General features: G+C 36.6%; 1 protein-coding gene across 2 annotated transcripts in view; it reads left to right on the forward strand.

Moving 5' to 3' along the window:
- Positions 1-22,812, forward strand: part of fbxl4 (F-box and leucine-rich repeat protein 4) — a 113,354-nt gene extending 90,542 nt beyond the window's left edge. For both annotated transcript variants that reach the window (XM_039747597.1, XM_039747598.1), the window contains exons 8-9: positions 12,950-13,262; positions 21,133-22,812. In XM_039747597.1, the coding sequence (XP_039603531.1) occupies positions 12,950-13,262; positions 21,133-21,296 (477 nt within the window). In that variant the 3' untranslated portion in view covers positions 21,297-22,812. The remainder of the gene's footprint in view (positions 1-12,949; positions 13,263-21,132) is intronic.
- Positions 22,813-23,963: the final 1,151 nt, after the last annotated feature.

Consider the following 23,963-nt stretch of genomic DNA (forward strand, 5'->3'; position numbering starts at 1 on the left):
TTACTGAATACATCCATTTTTCAAACCAATTTTATTCAGTATTGATCCACACATTGAGATTACATGCATATTGCAAAACAGGGAGTCAATATTAATTTAAGAAGGGAAAAAAGGAAAATTTGTGAGATTTAGTCATTTTAACAGGAGATTGGCTATGTGCCTCACTTCACAGATTGTCTTCCTCTGTGGCACCCTTTCAGCTCCAGACACATGGAATCACCTCAGAAATTCATTGCCAGGCACCATTGTTGACATTATTCAATGTTGATACCCACATGTGATTTTTCTGTCTCTGTTTTGTAGACAACTAGATAATAATAACTGAAAACGTCACACTTACAATTACTCATATTGTTTCACTATATGGAAACTTACTTTGTTATTTCACAAAGATATTGCCTGCTGATGCCTGTCTGATTATGCACACATGTGCTTCAGTGGTCTACCGAGGAAAAATATTGCAATCAAGTGACAAGAACTGAACAGACATTATAGGCATACAATTAATTTTAATCAGTTTGAAGTTTAGAAAATTTAGTATAGATGTTTTAGCATTGGCCGAGTAGTAGCACAGAGCTATTATTTCTACCTCACAGCGCCAAGGTCTGTATGAAGTTTGCACATTCGTACTGTGTGTTTAAGGATTGATTGATATCAGTGAGTTTAAAAAATGTTGTCCTCATTCTTTTATTACCATATCTTCAGCAAAAGTTACTCATCATGTGTTTAACAAATTCAATGATTGGGTTGTGGCAGTTCAGTCTGTTTCATCCTCGCTGGGCTCAGTTATACATTCTGCTCTTTTTTTCTTTTCTGATTATTTAATAAAAATAGAAATTTAGTAATAAAGTAATATCATCAAAAGATTCACAGAATCTGGAGAAATCTCTGTGTGTAAGGGACAAAACCTAAAATCAATATTGGATGCCTGTGATCTAAAGCTAGCACTGCATTAAAAACAGGGCTGATTCTGTCATGGAAATCACTGCCTGTGCTCAGGGACACTTATTGAAATCATTTTCTGTGAACACAGTTTGCTGTGGCATCCACAAATTCAGGTTAAAGCTCTATCATGCAAAGAAGCCATATGTAAACATGGTCCAGAAACGCTGCTGTGTTCTCTGGGCTAAAGCTCATTTAAAATGGACCGAGACAAAGTGTAAAACTGTTCTGTGCTCAGACAAATCAAGATTTGAGGTTCTTTTTTGCAAACCATGGATGACTAAAGAGGAGAGAGACCTTCTGGCTTGCTATTAGCGCTCAGTTCAAAAGCCTGTATCTCTGATGGTATGGGAAAGGTGCATTAGTGGCTATGGAATTTGCAGCTTGCTTGGAAAGACACCATCCATGCCGAAATGTATATAAAGGTTTTAGAGCATAATATGCTTCCATCCAGATGACACCTGTTTCAAGGAAGACCTTTCATATTTCAGCAAGACAATGCTAAACCACATTCTGCATCTATTACAACAGCATTAGTTCATAGTAGAAGAGTCTGGCCACTGAACTGCCCTGCCTGTAGTTGAAATTAAAAACATTTGCCACATCATGAAATAAAAAAAATGCAAAGAAGACCCAGAACTGTTGATTAGTTAGAACCCTATATCAGGCAAGAATGGGGCAACATTCCTCTCCCAAAAGTCCATCAACTGGTCTTCTCAGTTCCCAGATATTTATGGACTGTTGGTAAATGAAGAGGGATTGCTACACAGTGGTAAACGTGGCCTTACCCCAAATTTTTTCAGACGTGTTGCTGCCATCAAATTCAAAATGACCTTCTAAAAATGGTACATTTTCTCAGTTTAATTAGAAAACAAATTTGATGTGATTTCTGTGTTTTATTGCAATAAAATATGGTTTTATGAGATTTACGAATAATTGCATTCTGTTTTTATTTAAATTTTGCACAGCATCCCAAATGTTTTTGGAATTGGGGTTGTAGAGTTAATATGTGATTTAAAGCAGGGGTTCTCCGCGTTGGTCCTGGGTACCCCCTGTGACTGTGGGTTTTTGTTCCAACCAGCTTCTGTTTTTAATTGGAATCCTGGGCTAATTAAGTGAATGGTCATTGCCCAGATTCTTTGTTTTGGGAACAATATAGAAATTAGAAAACTAGGTTTGGTAAAAAAAAAAAAAAAAAAATTAAAATGTATTAAGCAGTTATATAGGAATAATATATATTTTTTCTTTTTAACAAAATTTTCATCTTGATGTTCATTCTGTTTTTCTGGTTGTTCTAATTGTTTAATTAATCCATTGTTTTCTAATTAGTGGGCCTAACGGTCAAGTAATTTCAGTTTTCCATGATTCAGTGTCGTTTGCTTGGGTATCTGCTTTGCTCTTTTTTAATTGTCATTATTGAGATACAATGAAGGGAGCAAACTGCACAGAGAAAGGGTAAAATATAATGAAAGCAACAAAAGTGAGTTTAGCATTTAAATCTATAGCAAAATCAGAAATATTTCTAAATGTATTATAAATTTAAAAATCGTGCCTCTGTGCTTTCTTAATGTAGAATAAGAGAAGAGAAAAAAACACCACCTAATTAATAGAGATAAGTGTTATCAGTTGTCACTGATTGTGAATCTGATTGAAGCAAAACGTGAAGCCACAGTGGGCCCCCAGAACTGACTTTGAGAACCCCTGATTTAAAGTTTAGTTCAGTGTAGCTGTGTTTTCCCAAAATTACCAAAGTTCAGCAGCTTCAACTCAAAAAATGGGATTCAACAAAAGCCTGATGCAAAGAAATGATTCCATAGACAAATATCTTTGTTTTTAGAAGTTTAGTTAAGTTTCAAAGTAAAGCAGTTCACACAAAAAAAGGAAAATCAAAATAGCAAAAAAGGAAAAATTAATGTTAAGAAAAGTTCAATTCTAAGCTTATTCTTTTTACATCTCAAATCGTTACTTTTTACTTAACATTTCTGAACCATTTCAAAATGATCAGAAAACTGTATGCTTATCCCATTTCTAAGTTTAAAATGGGTCTTTTAAGTCCCTGTGTACTGGGACCTGTTCTAAACAACAACTGAGCTTATTATCACACTGTTTCTCAGTTATAGTAAGAAGGTTCTATCTCTTGTTAAATTATAGGGGGAAAAGACTATACCATAAGTTATGACTATGAAAGAAATTTATGTTCCATTCAAATTAAGCAAACATTAATATGAGTTTAACTCAAAACTTCATCTTTCTAAGATTGGCTCTTACATTCAGAGTTCATGATCCCACATAAGGTCTTAAACTCCGCTGTGAATTTGAGTGCAAAAGGGTAAGGTTTATTTCTAAGATTTTCACTTTTTTCTTTTTCCAACATCTAAAATTTATATATTTTTTTTCTTATTTAGCTTGAGAAAATTACTTACTATTCATCTATCAGTAATACAAGACAGACATTGGATCAAAGAGCACAGAGAGTCATGTGCTATAGATAAGTAAATCATTGTGTCGTCTGCATAACTGTGGTAGCTCACCTTGTGTTTTGAGATAAATTGGCGTAACAGGAGCATGTAAATTGAAAATAATATAGGACCCAGTATAGATCCTTGTGGTACCCCCTATAAAAAAATCCTTGAGCTACAACCATCATAACTAACAAACAATTTACTGTGTGTTAAATAAGACTGAAAAAAATTTAGGACATTACTGGGGAGACCCACCCTTTGGTTAAGATGATTAATAACTGTGATCTATGTTGTTGAATGCTGGGCTCAAGTCTAAAAGAATGAGAAGAAATATATTGCCTGCTTCAGAATTAACTACTTTAATGCTGTTTCTGTGCTGTGATTTGTTCTAAAACCTGACTGACAGTAAGTAATTCAAGTAATTATTTAACTGGAAAAAAACAACTTTTTTTAGAACTTTACTTTAAAAAGGCTAGAAATAGTTCTAAAATTGTTAAAGATTATTTTTCTTGAGCAGAGGTTTAACTATTGCTGTCTTTAGAGAATCTGGGAAGATCCAGTATCTGATGAGGAGTTTACTATATCAGGAACAATATCAATGAGTACTAATGAGCACATCACAAATTTATTCAAAAAAGCATGTTGGGACTAGGTCAAGAGTAAAAGTGGAAGGTTTTAATTGAGTAATTATTCTATGAAGTTCAGGTAAACCTATTTTAGTGAGGGAATTTAGTTCACTACAGTGAGCTCAATAAGGGTGAATGGTATACATGGGTACGGAAAGTATTCAGACCCCCTTAAATTTTTCACTCTTTGTTATATTGCAGCCATTTGCTAAAATCATTTAAATTCATTTTTTTCCTCATTAATGTACACACAGCACCCCATATTGACAGACAAAAAAGAATTTTTGAAATTGTTGCAGATTTATTAAAAAAGAAAAACTTTTTGTCTGTCAATATGGGATATCAAATAAACACTTTCACAAAAGGTGCAAGAAGGTACGGTACGCAAATGAATATGAATAATATGAATAATGTTGCATCAGTGCCACAATGTTTTCAGAAATGTACTATATGGGTCATAAAATGAATACTGTAGATACTCGAGTATTAGTCAATCTCGCAGATAAGTCGAGTGTATTTTTTAAGCTAAAAATTACGAAATTTGTTATGACCCGCGTATAAGTCGAGAGTAAAACTCGGGTTTTTTTCATGGCCCATTGTCTTAATAAGTACGTTCTTCTCACCAATACCTGCTACAGTTCGATTCCCCGGCATATCAAATGTCATTGCCGTTTCATCCATGTTACCAGTGTTACTGAGATCAAAGTCATGCCTTTGTCTTTGCTTGATAATAAATTTATGAAAGGAACTGACCTTTTCTTCTAGATCTTTTGGCAGCTTCTGTGCGATTTTTGTTCGCTGACGAAGGCACAGCCCATATCTGTTCATAAACTGCATACACCTGCCAGCTGATGCTTGAAATTCCAACAAAGGCTTATGTGGTGTTATGGGTCCACAGATCTCTTAGCAAAGGCCGTTTTAGTTTTTAAATAAATAATCACCGCGCTCGTGACTTAGTGATCTGCTGTGTGGGCGTTTCTCACCTAGTGCACAGGCCCACATCCGTGATTGTTCCTGTGGCTAATGTGCTGCTGCGGCTATGTCCTCTCTGCTTTTAAAGAGAAGCGCGAGTCAGTTAGAGAGGAAGGAAAAACGGAGTTTAAAAAAAAAATGGAGGAGGCTGGAGAAAGCAGGAAAGAGAGAGAGAGAGAGTGTGCGAGTGGGCGAGCAAGCGCTCGCTGGAAGCTGTGTGGTAGCCTGGGTGCTAGGCTGGCTTTTTAAAGGATTTTTTTCTATTTTATTGATTTTTAAACCTCCACGTTTGCTTTATGGATTATTTATTTAATGAAGAGTTCTTTTGAATCACTGCACTGTTGAACACTGATTTTGATTGACTGTTTTAAATAAAAGCACTGTGCCATTACCCAAATTCTATGGAAAATTGTGTTGCCCCGTGCATAAGTCGACACTGTTGTTTTGAATGAATTTTAAGGCATAATTTTTTCGACTTATACGCGAGTATCTACGGTAATTCTAAGTATCATATATACCTATGTCTGTTTTTTTGTCAGTAGGGCTTTGACATCATGGACCATAAGGTGTATACTAATACAGCATGAGCAGGAACACACAATAAAACTTAATAAAAAATCAAGTCACAATGACATGCCAAGAAGGCATGATTCACTAGTATTTGTGTGTGTCAGCTTTTATTCCCCCAGATCAGAGAATTTCTAGTTCCATTGTCTCAAAACACCACTCATCTCTACAGTTATTCCCAATTTCAAATAAAAACTAACAGTGTCAGATCTGGGGTGGTGGTGGGGGTTGTATTGTGATCGTGACTGAGAGAATAAAAGTGAAAAACAAAAACGCTAACTTTTACAAGTACTAAAAATTTTCACCGGCTGTTACAGATGCAAATCAAAATTATGTTTTTATTCTATAATATTAATAATAGGGGCAGCTCACTACTCAAAACAGTAAATTTGCGAGGCTACCAGTATCGAACTGGCGGCCTAATGATTACAAATCAGAAGTTCTTACTACTGCACCACGGACGCTGTACTTGCACCTTTTGTGAAAGTGTTTATTTGATATTTGGACTTCAGGCTTCACACATTTTAGTGTTCATGTCTACATTTTGTCTTTTCTTACTAAAACATGAAACATTTCTGTTTTAACGATGTGTTTACGTAGATTGTTGTAGAAACGGAACACACATGAAATGCATGTGTTACATATAACGATAAATTATTTCCCTATTCAACTCTATGTACCTCTCTCCCAGATAATCAAGGCTTGAGCTGTCCTTTCTGCGGTGGTGATAGGGGGGTGGGATAGTAGGCTGCTTGCTGCTTGTGTTGATTGACACATTCACAAGACAAAAGGCGCTGATGGAGAGGTGCAAAGGAATTTAAGGTGGGCCGGAATTATGAGTTTTTTTGTAGGCTTTGGTAATTACAGTGTTGAAGAATGCTGCAAAAGCTTCACATGTTTTGCTTGAAGTAAAAATTAGCCATCCGCTGATTTAGTTGGGTTTAGAAATAAAATATTTAAATACATAACATCTTGCAAAACATCTGTTATAGCAAGATCTCAGATCATTCACTTAATAAACAACATGCAAAACATGTATGACTGCTTGTAAGCCTAAATTGGGTGTGTGTAAGAATAACTTCGGCAATGAGAATCCGTAATGACACACTTCTATTATTCAGCAGTTATGCACATGCATTCTATGTACACATGGGAAGAACATTCAAACTCTACATTGACAATGACCAGACTTGCAATTAAATCTTAACTCATGGTGTTGTGTCACAGTAACTTGCTCTGCAACACAGCACTGCCTGTGTTAAAATATTAGTACTAATAACCTTATTAAAACAAAATGTGTACATGTAACATCGATTTGGTTGATAACAATGATTGCATGCTACATTCCTACTGATACCGCCACTGAGAAACCAATATCATCACAAAATAAGGCAGTAATTTTTTTTTTCTTCTAGTGGTGTTATTAAACATCAATAGTTAGCTACTGCATTGTGATCTACACACTAAGAAATTAAAGGATCTTTTTTATTCTGTCTGTTTACACTGATTTGATAGCTAGGTATTGCTATGTAATCTTATAATAATAATAATAATTATTACTATTATTTTAGGACATCAAAATCAGTAGTGCCCTGTGTTTATTTCTTCATAAATAAAAAAAGCTTCATTCACACTGATGTTCAACATACTCCATTGTGTTATTATGAGTAAGCTTACAAGCTTGCTTTCTGTGTTTCAGTAACAATTTACAACTCTTCACACAGTGTTAGCCTATGCTAGTTTAAAAGTACATAAGTTATTGTTCCTTTTATGGATTGTGTTTGGTACATTTAACTGTATCCACTATGACTACCAAACAATGATTTGGTTTTCTCCTTGTAATTCGTACAGTAAGGTATCATATTCTGTCTTTTGTACAACAGCATTAGAACATAGCAACGTCTGTATGAGACATTTTATATCCAAAACACTGCCACATCATACTTTTCCAATAGGTATATATTTAACAAATTTGAGGCATTTTTTCTGATTGGAGTTTGTATAACACAAGGGAGGGTTCTGTAGCATTAATTTGCTACAGTCTCCATTTTCACAGATACTGTTAATGTCTCTTTATCATTTTTAAGCTATTTCCTGCTTATTCAATAGTTTCCAGTTAGATGTTATTAATGTTTAGGTACATATTATTAAATGTTCTGTAGATATTGGGAGCACTATTACTTTTTTATTTCAATCAAATTGTTAAATTGGATGTTCTTTATATAAACCAACAAAAACTATTATTTGTTTCACATTCAAGTTTAAATTTACTTTCATCTGTACATAGTGCAATGAAAAATTTTAATTCCCATGTGTCTCAGGCTAGAGGCAGTATTATATTTCAAAAACAGACAATTAATATAACATCACACATTTAGTTCAACATCAAATGAAATATACTAGAAACATTCATGCACTTGTCAGTATGAGTGACTATTGAATAACTGTTTGGCCTGATTATAAATACAGTAGAGTCTCACTTATCCGACATAAATGGGCTGGCAGAATGTCGGATAAGCGAAAATGTCGGATAATGGGAGGTGTTAAGAAAAAGCTAATTAAACGTCAAACTATGTTATAATTTTACACATTACGAACCTAATACAGTGTACTGGTTCATGAACGTCTCTGAACGTGTACAAATCGGGTTAAGACCAAATAGTTCGCCAAACTTTTGCCTCTGTTCACGACCACACACTCGGTATAGGGACAAGCCAGTTTCCCTTTCGGTTATTGCGCGCCAATGATTTCCGCACGTGTTCAGTCTCTCCCTGTGCACTTCCTGTGCAGCGGGAGAGAGACACAGACAGACAGACAGACACACGTGCGCGCGAGTGAGAGACACGCATGAGAGAAAGAGAGACCCACGCACACACGAGAGAAAGAGAGACACATGTGCAAACCCATGCAAAAGAGACACACACACGAGAGAGAGAGAGACAGGCACGCATGCACGCACACACACACACACACACGAGAGAGAGGCACACTCACACAAGTGCGCGCGAAAGAGAGACGCACACGCACACACGCCAGAGAGGGCTGACCATATAATCCACTGTAATCATGTTTTACAACAAAGCATCAAAATTTAACTGAAAAAATGAACTTAGCAACAAAAAATAGACTGCGCTCACACTCACAACTTCCAGTTCTGTTTGCCGATTGATGCGTTTTTTTGTTTTTTTTGTGGTGGGACGTTGAATAATACAGAATGTTGGATAAGCGAGACTCTACTGTACTGTCCCCAAATCTTGTGGTGCTAATGGAGTACAGCACTGATCATCAACTGGCGGCCCGCGGGACGAATCCGGCCCGCTGAGCCATTCAATCTGGCCCGCGACCGGATTCCAAAATTGTGAGGATCAAAAGAAAATGGTTGTCCACACTATTAAAGCAACAAAAAATAACAACAACTGAGTCTCTTGTCAGACTAACCACCATTTATGACTATATTTAGGCTACACTCCAAAATGAGGACAGACTCAGACAGACTGCGGCATTAAGCATTTATTGTTTCAAACAGGTTTAAAAAAAAAAAAAAAACAACGAACGCGTAACTTTTCCTCGTGCCCTTACATAACATATGTTTTTTTTTATTACTAAGTCTCAACAACATGCTTGAAACTAGCAGAATCCTCAGGTATAAAAACTTAAAATAGCATTGTAAATAAATAACCTGGTACCAGAACAAAACAGGTCACAAATAATGTTCGCACATCAAATGAAACGTTAAGTGGGCTTGAATTCAAATCACAATGCTGAAACGGGCTACTCACAGTGCTTAATCAATGGCTAAAGTTACATTTCCCCTCTGACACCAACTTTTTCACATCAGGCTTGGCGCTGTCAGACTTATGCGCAAACAGTCCTCCAAAGACTGGGTTGACAGTCGGTTCCTCTCTTGTGTTTTTATCGAATTCATCTTGGAGAATGCAGCCTCGCAGGTGTAGGTTGAACCGAACATGGTGAGCACATACATAGCCAGCGTTTTCAATGTGTCATAGGTCTCGGGACAAGATACCCAAAATGCGCTCAGGCTTTCAGCACCACGGAGAGCCGACTTCATGTCGCCTGCGGCCTGAATTTCAGCCAGCTGGCTCTGAATGGCCGACTCGTCTAATGGCAACATTTTCACGCGTTTGTGGAGAATTCTCCGCTTGGGCTGATGGTGAATGGGTCACGCACAAATCCAATGACATCCCTGGAAATGAAAAAGTCATCAAATCTAGCAGAAAAGTTGTCTTTTAATTGTGTGATGAATGTCTTCATCTTGTCTGTTACGTTGCCTTCTCCCACCGTCTTCAGTGTGTTAAAGTGCAGCAGCCTCCTGACAACAAATCTGCGTGGAAAAGATCGAGTTTGTTCCCAAAGGCATCAAGTTTTTCCACCAAATCCACCACTGATTTTCCTTTTCCTTGCAGCTGGAGATTAAGTGTATTCAAATGGGAGAAGATGTCTGTTAAAAGCAAGCGTTGCACATGTATAATGTGTCTTGCATGATGCGGAGATGGTCAGCTGCTGCTTTGGATTTACTTTGTTTTAAAAAATCCACTACTTGCGCACGGAGTTCAACAAAGTGCTCCAGTGCTTTGCCCTTACTAAGCCAGCTCACGTCATTGTGGAGTAACAGGTCATCATGAGAAGCCTGGGATTCAAGCACAAATTTGCGGAACAGGCGGTGCTGCGTGCTTGAAGTTCCTCTGATGTGGTTGATAATTTTCATCGTTTTCTCCATCACCTCTTTGAGCTCCCCACTTAGCTTTGCGCACAGCACGCTCTGATGGATGATACAGTGGAGTGCGTTAGTTTTAGGAGCAACAGTCTTTATTCTGCTCACCAGACCCTTGTTTTTTCCAATCATGGCAGGTGCACCATCTGTCACTGTCAGGTTGATTTTATCCAGGGGCAATCCATGGCTTTTAAAAAAATCCTCCAGTTTTCCAAAGATGATGTCAGCAGTGGTGTTGTCCTCCAGTGGAAGCAATGCCAGCAGCTCTTCTCGGAAATCTTTGCCATCAAAGTATCTGACAAAAACGCACAACTGTGAAATATCGGTGTTGTCAGTGGACTCATCAATAGCTAGCGAAAAGTATTTGGCTTCCTTAACCCGTCAATGACAGCTTTCTGCACTTGCTCTGCCAAAGCGTGCACACGACGTGCATTCGTTGAGGCAGATAGAGGTACTTGTTTGACAGATGCAATAATTCTGTCTATTGATTTGTCGGGGGCAAGTTCCTCCAAAACGGTGATCATGCACTCCTTTAAAACATCACTTTCGCGAAAGGCGGTTATGTCTGCAAAGCACCCAAGCAGCCTGCAGGGATGCACACGTCGCTCTCTCTTGATCAGTTAAAGTTTGAGTAATAATGCCACTTGCACGTGAGTAGGCAGATTTCAATGTGGCGATTTTTCTCTGACGAGCCTCTGACTGTTCAGGATATGAAACCTTGAAATTAGAATGTTTTGTGTTGTGGTGACAGCGCAGATTGTATTCTTTTGCAACAGCAACAGTTTCGCTGCAAATTAGGCATACTGGTGACGCATTTTGGAAGGTTGGCATGATAAATGCGTACTTTTCAGTCCAGTCATCATTGAAGGACCTGTTTTCTACATCAACTTTGCGTTTCATGGTCTTTGAGAGTGCCATTTTACCTCTTTTAGGAGACCCTTTCCTGTCACTTCCTCCGTGTTTGTTTTTCAAGTGCTCTATTATAAAGTTGACTTGGCCTAATGGAAATGATGCAAAATATCTATCACTCCTAGTGGTTGACTGTGGTATAGGTGATGGGAGCCTTGAGTTTTGTAATGCAATGGAAAAAGTATAAACATTAAACATAATGTTAAACCAAATTTAGATATTTATTAGATTTTCTTCTTGGGGGTCCGGCCCCCAAGGAGACTGTCTGGTAAAACTCTGGCCCTCTGACAAATATAGTTGATGACCCCTGGAGTACAGTGTACTGGTTCATGAACGTCTTTGAACGTGTACAAATCGGGTTATGACCAAATAGTTTGCCAAACTTTTGCCTCTGTTCACGACCACACACTCGGTATAGGAACGAGCCAGTTTCCCTTTAGGTTTTTGCGCGCCAATGATTTCCGCACGTGTTCAGTCTCTCCCTGTGCACTTCCTGTGCAGCGCGAGAGAGACACAGACAGACAGACACACGCATGAGAGAAAGAGAGACACACGCACACGAGAGAAAGAGAGACCCACATGTGCAAACCCGTGCAAAAGAGACACGCACGCACACGAGAGAGAGAGAGACAGGCACGCATGCACGCACACACACACACACACACACGAGAGAGAGGCACACTCACACAAGTGCGCGCGAAAGAGAGACACACACGCCAGAGAGGGCTGACCATATAATCCACTGTAATCATGTTTTACAACAAAGCATCAAAATTTAACTGAAAAAATGAACTTAGCAACAAAAAATAGACTGCGCTCACACTCACAACTTCCAGTTCTGTTTGCCGATTGATGCGTTTTTTTTGTTTTTTTTGTGGTGGGACGTTGAATAATACAGAATGTTGGATAAGCGAGACTCTACTGTACTGTCCCCAAATCTTGTGGTGCGAATGGAGTACAACCAGTATGGAGAAGGCAGAAAAGTGATGCAGGAACGATGAGGTCTTTAATAAGGCTGTGAGGATATTATACCAGTAAGGTTGAGTCCATCATGAACCTATAAACATTGATGAGCACAGATGGAGATTTCTGGGTTTTCCTTAGATGTATATAAAGGTATTGGCGAGCCACCTTGATGATTTCCAGAATGTGTTTTGCCCACTTTACATTAAATTTGTTAGTGTCACCAACAATAATGAAGCTGCTGACCCTCTTCACAGCATCTCATCCAGTATGAATAGGAGAGTGGTCTGCCTTCTGCTTTCCAGAAGTCAATGACTTAGAGATTATAGTTACCATAAGGGAATGGAAACTGTATACCGTTGACTTTAAAATTTTTCTATACTCTGAATACATGTATTTCAGGAGAACTTTAGTAGAAAGCCAATGTTGTGCTAAATTGTATGAAGCATGGTATTCAACTGTTCTTCAAACCTGTTTCAAACTAGTGTTTCTTTTCTGTTTCCGCATTAGCTGAAGTGAATGTTTATTTCTTCGATTATTGCTTCTTATACTGTCATTTTGTGTTTTAAATTCAAAGCTTCCTGCAAAATTATTTTTTAATGACAAGACACGATAATTGATTCATTCAGTTTCTTGTTCTCACATTGTTAAACATACAAATTTGAGTAATTTTAGAATAGTTGTATAATTTAAGAGTCCAAAGTATGATGCTTTTAGAATAGTACAGTAGTATAATTTTTAAGAGCCCTAAATATGATGTCTCTTATTTTTTACAGATTGAAGACTATGATATGATTGCCAGTATGATAAGTGCAAAATGCCGAAAACTAAAGTCTCTGGATCTTTGGAGGTGTAAAAACATCACAGAGAATGGAATTATGGAATTAGTGTCAGGATGTCAGTTTCTTGAAGAACTTGACCTTGGTTGGTGTTCCACATTACAGAGTAGCACTGGCTGCTTTGTGTATTTAGCTCGCCATCTTCCAAAACTAAGAAAGCTGTTTATAACAGCAAATAGGACTGTCTGTGATACAGATATAGAGGAACTAGCTGCTAATTGTCCAAGACTACGGCATCTGGATATTCTTGGTAAGCTGTATATTTTTTCCATTATGAATATGCAGTTTGTTTTATGGAATGTAGAGTGATCTGTTTTAACCATGAACAACAACTCTGATCCCTGCAGTGCTCCATCAAATGCATGAATTCATTTTAGTTGAATTTCTTCCCTAATTATCCTTTATGCGAGACCTGTAGTATGAAATTAAGCACAGATATGTTTCAGCTTTGAACTTTTAGCTTTTTTTTCTTTCTTTCTAAATAGGATATCCAGTTAATCTGTCTTCACAGAGTACATACAGCTATAAAGCACTGTTTAAAGTAACAAAGTAAATTAGGGGACTGATTCAGTTCAGTTTAACTTTTAGAGCTGATAAATCCTGGGAGGTAGGTTGACAGTATAAAGTGACAAAACAGTACCATCAAAACTAGCACAGTTGTTCCAGGAAATTCATTTAGATTATATAGTTACAGCCAGTTAAAATGAATGAATGAAAGGTTCAGTGGGTTGGAATATGACAACTGTTGAAACTTTACAGAAAACCCTATGAAGAGAAAACTAGAGAAAACAGAATTTCCAAACCAATCATTACATAAGGAGCCTATGGAACAATTTACATTAGAAGATATCTAGCTCTGGCAGGATGTTAAAGATAATGCAGGGAGCTGAAACTGACATCTTTGTAAGTAGCATGGATTTGAAACTAATATGATGTCATAAGAGAACAGTTTAGGCGAGCTGGTTGAGGAGTGCATTTATATTCGGTCTATATCAGAACCCTAATTCTGTGTAGAGATAATGTAAGATAAGATTTGCAAGAAGATCACAGTCAGGTCTGAATTTAAAAGACGCGGCTGCTTCTCATGATCACAGCTGAGCCAGTCACTGGAATTTTTCACTTTATAATAATTTATAATACTGTTGCATATAACTTTTTCCAGAAAATTTGTAGCTTTTAAAATATTACATTTTCACTGAAGATCAATGCACACCAGTTTACTGTATAACTTTTACTTTATAACTGTATTATTGTTTTTTTCTTTCAGTTTGAAGTTTTATTTTTTACACAGCTATGGTGCTCGTTTGATTTTATATTATCTATACATATAAAAAGCAAAGTCCTCACTGACTTATCACTCAGTCTCCCACTTTTCATATAGGTGGGAAGCTGAAATTTTGCATGCTTATTCCTTGCAGTGTACTTACAAAAGTTAGGTATGTTTCATGTCCTATTGCAACACCCAAGGGGAGGTGTACCCCCTAAACTGTATATATAGATAGGGGAACCCCTCCTCACTATTTCTGCGACTTCCAATATATGTAGGAAGTCCAAATTTCCCATGCTCATCCTTTACTTACAAATGTTAAGTATGTTTCACTTTGTGCGTGCCCCGTAACGAATTTTCAAAAATAACATCTTCTTTTGGCGGTTCTCGCCATTTTGCTGTAAGGAACTTTTGGAACTGACCTCTCCTTTTGGTGGTTTCATTCCTTATTTCTGTTAACAGAGGATTTATTTCACGGCAGAGATGCACAAGGATCGCCCCCAGTCCCTGTACCTTTTTCCGCACGGCTGCTGTCCGCGCACCTACCATGTGGTGGGCTCCCTGCCTATATACATTAATGACATCCCGCGCTCATGTGCCTCCTCACTTCACTTCCTTACTTTCCTCAGCTGTTCGTCATGCTCACTGCTCCCTTCTTCTTTACTCCACTGCTTCAAGCCTGTTAATGTTCGCCTTGCTTCATGTCTTCCTGTTGGTGACTCCTGCCTTTTCATTTAGTTTCTTCACACTCTTAATCCTCCGGGCATGCCTCTGCATGCTCTACTTTTGAAGGTCGGCGCTCCAATTATGTTACTACGAAACTTACAACCACCAATACTTTGTAATGGCACCAGGCTTCAGACCAAATCTCTGCACAAGAACCTCACTGAGACAACTGTCTTCATTGGAAATGGCTCAGGGGAGAATGTATTTATTCCTTGCATCCCTCTCATGCCCTCTGACCTCCCATTAGAGTTCAAAGTCTCCAGTTTCTAGTAAGGGTCTGCTTCGCTATGACAATAAATAAGTCACAGGGCCAGACTCTAAAAAAGGTCGGCATTGACTTGACACAAGATTGTTTCTCACATGGCCAACTGTACTTTGTATGCTCAAGAGTAAACTCAGCAGACAGCTTGGTCATTTTACAGTCCGAGGGCAGAACTGCAAACATTGTTTACAAGGAGATCCTTACATCCTAAAACTGTGCATTTCTCATACACACCATTTACAATCATAAATGAAACTCTTTACAATCATCAAATTCACTCTCAATACTAAAAATAAGCCTATGACAATTACATTGACAGTCATGTTACGTTATTTTTAAAATATTTCCTTTTCTTTTTCATAACTTCCTTAATACACTACTTCTCCGCTGCGAAGCATGGGTATTTTGCTAGTCATATATAAAGTCTTGCAGTTTAATTTTTGGCCCCTGTTTTAATTTTTTAAACACTGTGTTCGTTTCTTAATAACATAATGCAAGCTGAGGTCATTTATTGGAGAGATGTATTTTTTGGCTACTGGTCATTGTAATATTTGCTGACTGCTCACTGCTCTTTCATACAGAATTGTGAAAAAGAAGAGTAAGTACACCACTTTGATTTTATTTCTTGTTTAACATAAGTGGATATATCAAGATTTTATCTTGGGTAATTCCATGTCAAATCATCACAATTTTGGACCTCATCGGCATACTGATTTGGTCATATGAGTAACCCATGGAACTGAATTTGCACGTGTTTTGGATCAATAATAAGAGAGATTTAAGCTAACAATTTTTTAATTTATTGGGTATGACTTTGAGTTGAGAAGTTGTTTAGACTCAATCAGAAATGTTGTTGTGGCACTTCTTTGCAACATCACACGGCAAAGGCCGATGTCATGGAGTTGGAGGGACAGTTAAGTGCCTCGCTGCACGAGCTTATCTATAACAATCCATTGATGGGCAGATTCTAACTCCATGCCAACTGAATTTGTCAAGTCTAGTATCAGGAATATCCACTGCCACTTTGCCACATTCTATTTTGTTTTAGTTACTTTTGCATTATTGTCTTTTTTTATTCATTTTTAACTGTAATTGTTATTATTATTACAATTAAAATTATATTTTTCACTGATCGTTCTGGCTTTTGTCTTAGTTTTCATGAACCCTAATAACACTGTACCATTCACTGATCATTAACTGCCATTCGGCATCATTGTAAGGAATTGGGATTTTGATGCACACTTCAGATAACCAATGATATCTCAGCGACAACTCAAAAACCAAAGACTAAATGTTCTGGAGATGTTCATTGTGACGATGCAGGTTCACTCCAAGCTCCCATCCGACTTCTGGGAGCTCTTCAAACACAACACTGTTGGTAATGCCACCGAGATGAGCTGACAAATGAGGACAATTCTCTTATAAAATCTGGCGATATTTCCAAAAAAGTGCCAAACTGCTTTTATTACAAAAAAAAACAGTTGTGTTCAAAACAGTGTCCAAAGTGCAGTGCTCCACAGTTTCAATAAATAATCCACAAAAACAGTGTCCAAAGTCGTGATAAAACAATAAATAAATTATTCTTAAAAATCCGAGGTTAAAATCAGAAGTTTAAATGCAGTCTCTTTCATTACTCTCTCAGCACACCTCTGTGTTTCACTCTCCCCGGCTCACCCATTGCTCCCGTAGCCAGTGGAGACCCAACAGCCACAAGCTCCTTTCGGCTGACCTCCATCTTAGCTGCCTTAAAGACATCATGGCCAGACCATCTGAGGTCGCCTCTCCTCCATTCTTCCTTCGCGCTCCCGTAGTTGCTCCTCAGATCCATCGGGAGGACACCTGCCTTGCTCACCCCACTCCACCTGATCATTCTGTGGGGCGAACTAGCCCCTAGAGTGCAATAGTCAAACACTCCTTCGCGGGGCCCCAGCTCGTGCTGTCTCCTCCTTCGAGGTGGCCAGATCGTAAATGCTAAGACTGCTCTTTCCTGTCCTATAACCTCTTTTTTTCCCCCTTATTTCCTCGATCCATCCATCCATTTATCCCCTTTCTTTTGTGCCGGCCTATATATATACACCCACACACACACACACCTCCATGGGCGCAGTGCCTTAATCACACGCCAATGAAGTAATTGTGAACGATTACACCCACACGTGCAGGCGCGACTTGCTCCAACTACTTCAATTAACTCTCCACGGCGTGCAATCGCGCCCACGAAGAGTGAAATGGCTTTATGGATTTAAAACCTGGCCCCTTTTCTTTTGAAGCCGCGGACCTGCTATATCACATTCATGATATTATAAGCTAGCTTTAGTTAAAAAAAAAAAAATGGCTTATTTTAAATTTATTTTTTTTTGTTATTCAGTTTTTAATTTTATAGTCACTTATGGTGTGGTAGTTTTTCATTTTGGGGTTAGCATAGTGTTTACGGAATATGTAGAGTTGGAAAAGAGCTTTAAAACAATATGGGAACTATTTCTATGTAACTTATATTTAAGGAGATATAGCCAGTCAAAGTCATAATCCGCCCCCCATAAGTTCAAAAATTGTTGGCTTAAATTTCCCTTAATATTGATTCAAGACATGATGCACAACACCTCATTTGGCAAAAACCAAACACAGCATATTAGCACAAACACTTACCAACTGTCAAGCATGGTGGTGGAGGGGTGATGATTTGGGCTTGTTTTGCAGCCACAGGACCCGGGCACCTTGCAGTCATTGATTCAACCATGACCTACTCTGTATGCCAAAGTATTCTAGAGCCAAATATGAGGCCATCTGTCTGACGGCTAAAGCTTGGTCAAAAGTGGGTCATACAACAGGACAGGCACACCAGCAAATCTAAAGCAGAATGACTGAAAAAGAAAAAAATCAAGGTTTTGTAATGGCCCAGTCAAAATCCAGACCTCAACCCGATTGAAATGCTGTAGTGGGACTTTAAGAGAGATGTGCATAAACAAATGCCTGTAAACCTCAATGAATTGAAGTAACATTGTAAACAAGAATGAACCAAAATTTCTCCACAATGTTGTAAGAGACTGATAAAATCATACAGAAAACTATTATTTTAAGTTATTGCCGCTAAAGGTGGTTCTACAAGCTTTTGAGTCATGGCGTGTACTTACAGTAGTTTTTCATATATGGCTTTTTCATTTTGGCTTCATTTTTGTTAAATAAATGATGACACGGTGGAATCTACTGCATGTTGTTTTACACCTGAGGTTAGATTTAAATAATTTTAGAACCTGGGAAGGACCAGATTTTTTTTTCTCCCAGCTGTCCCGATACGTAAAACAATAACTGTAAGAGGGTGCACTTTCTTTTTCATATGGCTGTATGCATCATTGATTCTCTTTAAAAGCGAACTAAAATACAGTCTAAAGCTGAAATGTGATGAATATGATATATAATGTTTGTAACGTCAGCACACATTAAAATAATAATTCGGTGATATGAATTATTATGCATGCAAGTTATCATTTTTCTGATTTGGCTGCATTTCCCTCCTTAATCAAGGGTGTTGTCATTCCCCAGTTTTTCCGAAATATTGTGTACGCATGGGTCAGAGTTAACATAAATATATGCACATTCCCCTGTCAGGTTTTCCTTTATAAATCTGAACATTTGTGTGGTAAGCTTTATAAATGAGGCCTCAGGACATTTATGACATTTGAAATTTGAGTCAATTTGACTGACTCATTTAAATATTATCACTACTATTAAGTTTTTTAAGCAGATAGTAGTGTATATTCAGTTACTTTTCAGTAATCCCCAAAACTGGTTGAACCAGAGATGGTGCAACAGAACTATTGATAGTACAATGTATTTAGGCTTTTCAAGAGCAGTAATGGCCTTCCTTGCTGTATAAGTTGAAATTCTTTCCTATAATTTGTTACTGGTTAGTGATTACACAGCTATTTAGAGTCCTACAAGGGGATTATAGTCTCAGTACAACAAAAAATACAGCTAGCAAGATATGATAAATTAAAACTACTTTAAGCAATCTTCTGTTAATTTGAATTAGGTTTATTTAAGGAAAAAACTCTTCCTGGTAATTTTTAGGGATTTTGTATATTGCAATTATTACAATATAATATTTGCCTGAACAAAAGATAGACTTGAATATATGTGTATTTTAATATTTAATGTATTTTTATAGTCTTCCAAAAAATTAGTTCTGTGATAGGAATATTCCACACTTCACCAGTCAAAAGATGTGGGTTGGAAGCACTGCAGCAGTGATAATTCCTTGAAAAATACATTTAGTTTCTTTCACTTTTAACTGAGAGAAAGGAACAGTAAAATAATTGCCACTTTTTAAATGAGCATGTAGTTTGTCCTACAGAGGCAAATAATGGCAAGTGGCATCATGCTGAAAAGTAAAGTAGGGGTGATAATGAAAGTACCCAGATTAGGCAAAAAGTTAGATATAAAAATAAACATTGATGAAACTGATATGGAAGTTATACTGGCTGTGCTAAAATTGGGGACCTGCTGCCTTGATAATGCAAAAAATGGTTCCATGTTCATGGTACATTTTTGTGCAGAATTATTAAATAAATAAACAGCAGGAAAAAGGACATAAAAAACCTGTTAGGCACAGTACAGTCCAAATGCAGTTTCCTAGAATAAAAATACCCAACTAACTACAAATAAACAGAAAAATGCCAACAGTTGAGGCTCTTTTAAAGAAACTGCTAAAAGTTTTAGTCTTACAGCAGATAGGGCATCTCATGGCAGCAGCACTAGGACCCGATAGTGGACAGAAGCGGTAAGGGAAGCTATCAAATTGAAGAAGGCCTCAGTAGGGAAAGGTGTGACCTTGCCTAGACTGTGTTAAGCAACGATGGTGAGGTGCTGACCTTTTCTGGAGAAAATGTTGAGTGGTGGAAGGAACATTTTGAGGAACTCCTTAACTTGGTGGAAATGCCCTACTACCAGAAGGTAGCATTGGACATGTCTGTTCTCATCACACTGTTGCCGAAGTCCTGTGGTGATTCGAGGACGCTGTTATAAAGCTGCTGGGGTGGATGTAATCCAGTCAGAGATTGAAAGTGATTTACTTTGCTGAGATAGCATTTTTAATGCATGTGTTCAGAATCACTTTGTGAAACATACCAGATTTAAGTGCAACAAAAACATGGAATACAAGATGTTACCAACTCAAGACAACACAATTTTAACCCACCATTAACCTGACACTGTGCAGACCACTATACAAATATCATTTCTTGAACAAAACATTTATAAAATTCAACAGTTAACAGAAACAGATAAAAAAAACTATACAAAATAATATAGATATCAAATAGTGCATATTAAGCAAGTGTGAAGTATTTACAAATACAGTAAGGTGTAACGCAATGTAAGTTTATTTAGCATCTGAATAATTTGAGGAAATTCAATGTTGCATGGGAGGCAAACTAGAAATGGCAGAGTAGTGTAGTGGTCCCCATATTTAAGAAAGGTGAGTGGAGTGTGACGCGGTTGGGATGAGATCAGCACCTCCACATCTAAGGTCATAGTTCTCACTTGGAAAAGAGTGAATTAGATCTAAGACTAGATTTTGATTGAACACCTACAAACATTCAGTATTATAAATTTGCAATAGCAGAACAGTAAGGAAAGGGTGGACAGTGCTTAGCAATACTGATGGTATGATATGAAATAAATTGAAATAGTAATATTTTTATTTATACTTTGAAATTTTGAGTTTTAACCTTGGGATTTGTACTGCTGTATTGATAAGCCATTTTTCTCACATTGATAAATTCTGCTTTTAAAGTGCTTAGTGTTGAGTTCTGCTCTTTCTAAAAATTTTTAAAAGCATTTATTTATTATTTATTTTTATGTTAACAGGCACTAGAATGGTGAGCCCATCATCTTTGCGGAAGCTGTTGGATTCATGCAAGGAGCTGCTTTTACTTGATGTATCTTTTTGCTCTCAAATTGATACTAGAGTGGTTCAAGAATTGGTAGCTCACTTTCCAAGAGTCTCCATCAAAAAGAGTTTCACCCAGTGATTGCATTAATCCCAAATTACACTTCTTTTTATTTCAAGTTGGCTTTCATTTTCTTGTAATATACACATAATTTTCACATTTTCCAAAATGTGTTTGCATAAATGCTTACACATAGGATGAACAATTATTTAATCGAACCAAACAATGAAAATAAGAAGACAAAGTTAAATGTTTTTAACACTATATTTAAAGTTGCTACATATAGTATACTGTTAAATATTACAAGTGTAATAATTAAAGATTTTCTTTATTGGTGAACAATTGAAAGCTTGACTTGTGGACAGTAAGGAAAGCTTAAAGTATCTGCCTTACAATGTAAATGTTTTTGAGTTAAAACTCAGGGCTTTATTTATTTTTTTCTGGATGCTAAAAATCACAACAGCATAAATGGGTACTAATTAAAGAGAATTGTTTATAAATTATTTTTACTGATGATAACTTATGACTAAAATAACTATGTTACTTTAACTTTATTGGTTTTGTCTGAAGTATTGACACATTTTCCAGACATGGAATCATTTTTTATAATGGCTTTAGAAAATGCCACACAGTTTTTATTATTAATTTTCTTTTTAGTGTTAGCCATGTTCAAATAGAGCATTTTTTCACTTTTTGACATAAGTATTAAACTAACATAAAATACTGGTGTTGTCAAGCAATTACGCACAACCATTGGGCAATCATGAAAAGGGTATTGGTTACATTTTTTTTTTTTTTTAAGTTTCTTGACCTTATTAGGATATTTTTTAAGGTTATTGTGTTGAGGAGACAAATTGAATGTATTTTATGATTACAACTGTGTAAACTTATTTAACCTCCTTTACTCCAAGCATTTTATATGCAGTTTTTTATCTATTTATCCTCAGTGAAATTTGCTAAAAAAAGTAAAAATGAGAAGAACTTGTATATAAAATAAGATCCTTTTGGAACATTTGACTTCTTTGTTCTAAATGATTAATAGCCTATTTTTGTCTAGTTGGCTCCTTAGTCAGTCATTCAATGCTTTTTATTGTGGACAGCGTTAATAATGGTAGACTGAGATGGAAAGGAAATATTTCACTCTTAAGTTTTATCTTTCTGTATTACGCTGCAGATAATATGCCAAAACGTTTCTTTACGTTTATTCAGGCTGTTCACTTTTGTTTCTGGTAAAATAAATGATATGGAAACATATTGTAAACAATGCATTTGTTTGTGAATTGTAAATGCAGCATTAATTTTGGACAGTAGAAAATAATGATTGATATTTAGTATAATGTGCCTTATCAGTTATACAGTCTGTAATGAATAAAAAAAATATTAAGTCAATAGGAATTCAATTATTTAATATTTACATCTATTTCATATTTGTCTTCAGCTATTACTCACAAACAAAAGCACAGAAAAGTCACAATTGTTAAAAATGATTTATATTCAGCCTGCAATGTAGTTTAATTCCATTTGTGTGTGTGTGTGTGTGTGTTGCTTATTTGAACTCTTTGAATTATTTTAGCGTTTACTAAGAAAATTAAAGTCTTAGAACTGCACCACATTTGAAAAGCTACTAACTGAAAAACTATACTTTTTGTTTTCTTCTTAATGTTTTTTTTCTGCACAGACTGTTTGTAAAGATTAAAAATGTAATTATGATAGATTAAAACTATATAGATATTATAAAATTGTAACATTATAAAATAGTAAAAGCAGTCTTTATTATCTACAGTTCAGCCCGTATAAGTCTTATGCAGAACCCAGGACAGTATTGCATGTGGCTGCTAAAAGCTTGCCTCCTCCTTGGATTTTTAATTGCCAAACAAATTTCTCTCAGCATATGGTGGCAGCCAGGTAGAACTGGCTGTGCTGTAGTTTGTCTTTAGGTTTGGCAAGGAAAATTAACACCACTTTTCACTTTCTCACATTGTTTAGTAGAAGTGAATTTAAATGTTTTTTCTTTTTGGGAGAAAAGTGAGATTGCTGTTGATTTGCTTGAGATGCATAAAAACAAATATTTTTTAGAGTATAATAAACAACCCAATGCCTTACACATGTACTGTATTTATCCAAACATAATCCCATCAGAAAAAGAGCATAAGTATTAGCATACATCATGATGTGATACGAGTATCCTAAATACATGTATCGCCTCTTCTGTAATGTACTATATGTATGTCTTTCTAACTTCTAAACAAGCTATATCCATTTCAGATAACCTGAAAGTGTGCTATACCATTTAAAATATAAACCAGGGCAGAACAACAGTTCATCACAAAGCACATGTACACTTAATTTGAAAACAACAAAAGGCACAGTAAGCAATATATATGTTTGAACTAAATCAACAGAGCTTTTGGGTAAGGCTAGTATATTCTCAAAATTAAGCCATTATTGATTTGAATCCACTGCTTTAAACAACTGATTTGATGTTTTATTCACTTAAACCTATCAGCTTCAGGAAATTAATTGTGGAAAGAAATTACAATGTACTTAAAAAACACTTCTTTTTAGGTGTACAATCACTAATCGATACTAAAGCGTGAGTAGACTAATAACACTAGTGCAACTATATGCTCAAATGAAATTTTACAAAATAAATACTGTAGTTTAAGGCACCCAGTCCAGGGCTTGTTCCTGACTAAAGTTTGATGCTGCAGGGATGATCCCTATGAAAAAGATTGTTAATTGTTTAAA

This window comes from Polypterus senegalus, chromosome 3, assembly GCF_016835505.1.
Source record: "Polypterus senegalus isolate Bchr_013 chromosome 3, ASM1683550v1, whole genome shotgun sequence".
NCBI lineage: Eukaryota > Metazoa > Chordata > Cladistia > Polypteriformes > Polypteridae > Polypterus > Polypterus senegalus.